This window comes from Opisthorchis viverrini, assembly GCF_000715545.1.
Source record: "Opisthorchis viverrini unplaced genomic scaffold opera_v5_26, whole genome shotgun sequence".
In the NCBI taxonomy this organism is placed as follows: Eukaryota; Metazoa; Platyhelminthes; class Trematoda; order Opisthorchiida; family Opisthorchiidae; genus Opisthorchis; species Opisthorchis viverrini.
The window spans coordinates 2,044,487-2,049,711 of NW_008751683.1; the positions used below are offsets into that span (position 1 = coordinate 2,044,487).

The following is a 5,225-nucleotide window of genomic DNA, read 5'->3' on the forward strand; positions in this document are numbered from 1 at the left end:
TAGGGCTTTTAATACGATTATATATATATATAATATAATATTATATAACTAAACGAACATTATGGTTGTACGGCAGTGAAGCATCAGTGCCAACACTGATGTTGCTGTCTTTGATGATGGTGATGATGGACATGCTGGTCGCCTGGGGGAAAACACCTTACTGTCTTAAAACTCCTATCGCAGAGACAGTACGACTTTACCCGCAGACAGCCTCTTAGTACGATTACTGGTACGTGGTTTCACTGCTGTCCGTCTGAATGATCCCCTTTCGCCTTCCAGCCAACTTAGTCCGTGGGACTATTGCAGCACTCAATTCCGACAACCACGTACGACTTGAGGTCGGTTTGCTTCAGAGAAACAGCATTCATCTGTAGAAAGCGAGACCTACGGACATAAAAGAGCCAACTGTTTTCTAGATTGTTGCAGAGCGCGAGCGTCAAGACTTACCAGAGGAACTGAATGTCGTAATTTGGGGAATGATTTCAGTGTCTACGGCCGACTAAACCGTAGATTCTGCAGCTAGCAACAATAGGTAATGATGGTGGTCGTTGGCTTGTTCGCTGAGCTGGGCAAGTTGATTACACAGAATAAAATAGGTGGTGAGTGGATTGGTCTTTCCTTAATAATAAGCATCATGACTATATAAACCATACCTTTGCATAGACCATTAACTCGTAATTCTCACTATATTTTCAGCTCATGCGCCACCGTTATTGGACGATTAAAGTGTACAGTGCGCCCTTCTGTTTGTATTTCCTCTGATCTCATCCTGGAACTACTCGACTCTCACAACATTAGGACCACGGAGATGTCAGCAGTTAGAATGACCCGGCCGATGGCACCACGTGACGGCCAACGTGGCATGAGATTACTCCGTTACATAGAGACTGAACATTATCGGGGAGAGGATTTGCGTGCCTTCGCGACCCATTTAGTCGTACTAGGTGGTGACTGTGCAAGACCCGATGAGACTAATACCAAGCCGGCCAATGGTTAGGAGTCTGACCAACATAGCCTCTTGGCCCTCCAGGTGTTGGAACACGTGTGGCGACTTTTTCCGTCAAATGGTAATGCGCTTACATTAAATATCGCTACTTTGCGGTCAGGCGTTTAAGGCGGACTTTGGTCAAGACCCTGGCAGTATCCCAGGTCATGTACAACAATGATTCCGGAAACTAATATAGCAACCACATCGGCTGTTGCGCGGTGTCATAAGCCGTATCGCGGGTAAGCGAAAACATACTAGTGCTGACACCCTTTGTACACTCTTACGTATTCCCTTTTCAAGCCCACCCCATCCAAATACAGATATTTTCTCCACCGGTGCTAGCATTAGAACCGACCACTTTGTTCGTCATGAGCGACAGTCAGTTGCAGCTTCTGTATGCCTGACTTCAGTAACAACCTTAAACACTTCGAAGTCTGTTTTCAAACCCCGGTTTAATGAGCTTCCTTCATTGTTCGTGAACTGAAGCAAGCAGGATTCCCTCTGTATTGATGTACACTGTCTGTCGAAAAAAGGAAAAAGGGCGCAAATATTGTAATTGAACTGACTGCCCCTTTCACTCTCCTTCAGGTTCGGCTTGCGCACCTGTAGTGATGCAGATGCTGCTGCAACTGGATATGCCGGGGTTGACAGTGTATTGAGCAACCGGGAGGAAGCATGTCTATTTGTGAGGGTGCCTGTTGAAAATTCCCCCTGCGTGGTTCGTTTGGCGAAATCTGTGAAAAAATCTTGAGAAGGTGAGGTCCGTCGCACACTGCTTATTGTTTACTCATGTCTCAACAAACTGTAGCTCAGGTCCGTCGACACTGCTTATTGTTTACTCATGTCTCAACAAACTGTAGCTCTGAATCTGCGAAGGAGTTTCTACGACACTTTATGCGCTCTTTTTACAATGGGCTGAAAGGTCAAACATCGTTGTGGTTGCTGGTGACATGAGCGCCTAGGTTGGCGAACTAAGCGCTGTCCAAGTGAGTGCTCGTCTTGAGTTGGATATACGGATCACAAACAACGGAGGGCGCCTGCCTCAGATGTGTGCCGATCAAAAACTGTTTCTATGGTATCAATTTCCGGAACGACAGAAGTCGGCTGACAACGTGGCGCCGACCAACGCAACAGTCCCGAATCCAAGCTGACCAAGTCGGCGTGTTACTGGTGGCGAAGGTTGACCACTAGCTGCCGCTCCTTTTAGAATACCAGCGTGAACTCCAACAACCCACTGTTGAGCTGCTGCTCCTAAGACCTAAGCAAAACGCACCTTGATTAACCGCTGAGAAGTTAGTGGACCTAGGAATCAAATGAGCACATCAAAACCGGCTTCCTGAACACCTGTCGGATGGTCTGCTGTTGGATATTAACGGCTACTTGGAACAGATATCCAAGGAGCTACTCAAAGCCGGAACTTCCGTTTGCGGTACTGTTACGGTTCGGTCACGCAGCGAGCAAACAATATGATAATGCGGATTGTGGCAATACTCTATCCCCAGCTATGTTGCTTGATACAGACTCCTAGCACGGCAAATAGTAAGAAGACGAGAACCTCGGACACAAACTTTAATAATCCAACAACACACGATCAACAGGCGATGCCCGGAGCTCCCGAACCCAAGTCAGTGGAAAGAATGGTATCCTGTACGTGGTCGGATTTAAATTTTCTTGGAGTATCAATAGGCCATTGATTTTTCATAGTTTGACCTTGAAGATGCCAGGAGTTCGCTAGCACACATAAAAACAGCGTTTTCTGGGGGATATTGATATCCCCAACACCTCCCCTTGTGAAAAGTCAGTAGCGTACTCGACGGGGGTCGACCTGGATACGCTCCGGCTGGCGGCGGCGTCGGTCTGTCCACCGTGCAGATGAAACTGAGTGTCCGTGCAAACCAAGAAAGTTGGTGCAATTGAAAGGCCGTAGCAGTGGAAGAGACAAAAATACTGGGAACATCCGCAGACTGTTCCACTTTATTCGCTCAAGCTTCCTGTTAGCGAAACTATCAGAGACCATTGGGTACAGTACGTCGAGCAAAAAATTCAGCTGGTTACCTACTTTCAGCCCGGATTGTTTATTGAGAGAAAGGTTGACTGTGAACAAGGAACCCTCTTTAGCCTCAGAACCCGACCTAAAGCTGCCACCTCGACGTGGACTGTGAACAACCCTCTTTAGCCTCAGAACCCGACCTAAAGCTGCCACCTCGACGTGGTGGTCGCGCTTGAGTGCTGCAATGATCCTGGCTGGCTGGTCGTTCCACAAGGGGCAACCATGCCAGGAAGGCCAAAGGGGAGCAGCCAGACCAAGAGCAGTGAGACCCCGTACTACGAGTAATCGTGCTACGAGGCGGTCTGGGGGTCGAGGTCGGGTTCCAACCACAAACCTTCCGGTCACCCGACCTAAAACTGCCGCGCTTGAGTGCTGCAATGATCCCGAGGGCTACACTGGCTGGAAATTCGTTCAACAAGATACAACCATGCCAGAAAGGCCAAAGGGGAGTAGCCAGACCAAGAGCATCGAGACCCCGTACTACGATCTGGGGGTAAAGTCGTGCTGTCCTCTGCGACAGGAGTGTGAAGGCAGAAAGGTGTTTCCTCCATGCGACCAGCATGTCCATATTTATCGAAGCAGCAATGTTGCCTTTCCCCGAGGAAGGACGGGTTAGAAAAGGTTGGCCCCCAAAACCGCACACTCCCTTAAAATCGACGTATGCTGTCTCCGAAACACGCATACAAAATACAAGCGTGGTTATGCATCTCAGAACGCCAAATATGAACTCGCTCTTTTACATTTCTCCTTCCCTTTGTCCGGTGACCCAGAAGCGATGAGTCGTGGAATATATGGCGTGGGTGTTGCACTCAGCCCCAGAGCTGAACGCGCTTTGCTGGGTTGGATCCCAGTGAACAGTCGTCTCTGCGTCGTCCGGTTATCCAGTTCAATCAAGCTCAATGCCTCGCGGCATAAAAAGCGGTGCCTGTTTGTCGTGTCGGCTTATGCCCCGACGGACTGCAGTTCTGATGCGGAGAAGGATACTTTCTATCGAGAGCTATCCAGGCTCATTCGTCAGGCAAAAAGCACTGACATTGTGATCCTTGCAGGCGATTTGAATGCTCAAGTAGGTCGTCTGAGCTCCTTGGAATCACATTTGGGTGGTCGATTCGGAGTCGATGCTCGCCGAACAGACAACGGGGATCGCCTCCTTCAGTTGTGTGCTGATCACGAACTGTTTCTGGCAAGCACGAACTTTCAACATAAACATAACCCGGCGGCCGCCAACTACAAATCACCCGTGGACCACGTGGCCATCAGCCACCGTTGGAGAGCCACAATTCAAGACTGCCGTTCCTTCTGGGGCACACCACTTAATTCCGATTACGCCATGGTGCGCTCACGCTTGACAGTTCGTTTCCCTTCAGGTCCTCGCAAGTCGGCAAGAAGCAAGTCAATCCATCAGCTTCGAAGAACTGCCATAGCTCAACAGCCCAACAACTCTCCACAGTAAAACAATACCATGGTGGCAGGGGCCATGGGGATGAAGCGTGGCAAAATGTGAAAGGAGCTATGCTAGAGGCGTTTAGTGCTGACTGCCCAACTTTGCCAATTCGACCACAAGACCACTGGATGTCGTCGAGGTCGCTATCCATGATTGATGCCAGGAAAGCCACACCAGCAGCAACGAGTACGACGGCGTACGCAAATCCCTCAAACGCCAAATAGTGAAGAGTGAAGGAAAGACCGAAAGCTCTGGTGGACATCGAAAGCTCGGGAGATGGAGAAGGCTTTTGCTACGGTAAACAGCCCTATATCAACTGATACGATCGACTGGCCCTGGGAAAGCAACTCCCAGTGAAACGATTAGTGAAAAAGATGCCTCATTAATTCCCTCTCAAAAACGTCGACTGGAAAAATGAGCCAAACGCTTCGAAGAGCAATTCAGTTGGCCTCCAGCAACACAGCCTGTGGAGATAATGCATACGGGCCGTACTGAGACGCGACAAGGCACCAGGACGGGACGGCCTGTATCAAGCCCTCTTCACAGGCGGAAAATCCCTGGTGACCCACCCGACAAAGCTTACTGGTGCTATATGGGACGAAGAGAAAGTGCCCGCAAAAGGGGGCATGTCGATAGTTATCCGTACCTTCAAAAGGGATACGCGGACGCTGTGTGAAAACCACCGTGGCATCAGCCTGTTAGCTATGGCATCGAAGGTGCTCTCCGGCCTTATCCTTTGAAGG

At 49.5% G+C, this 5,225-nt stretch overlaps 2 protein-coding genes across 2 annotated transcripts in view; one reads left to right on the plus strand and one right to left on the minus strand.

Moving 5' to 3' along the window:
- T265_02291 (hypothetical protein) overlaps positions 1-5,225 on the minus strand; it is a gene marked incomplete at both ends in the record, with an annotated part of 38,822 nt that overhangs the window by 27,793 nt on the left and 5,804 nt on the right. The gene's annotated exons all lie outside the window — the stretch shown is intronic.
- T265_02290 (hypothetical protein) overlaps positions 1-5,225 on the plus strand; it is a gene marked incomplete at both ends in the record, with an annotated part of 103,560 nt that overhangs the window by 8,207 nt on the left and 90,128 nt on the right. Inside the window, one exon of the mRNA XM_009166494.1 lies at positions 3,751-4,389. Within this exon, the coding sequence (XP_009164758.1) occupies positions 3,751-4,389 (639 nt within the window). The remainder of the gene's footprint in view (positions 1-3,750; positions 4,390-5,225) is intronic.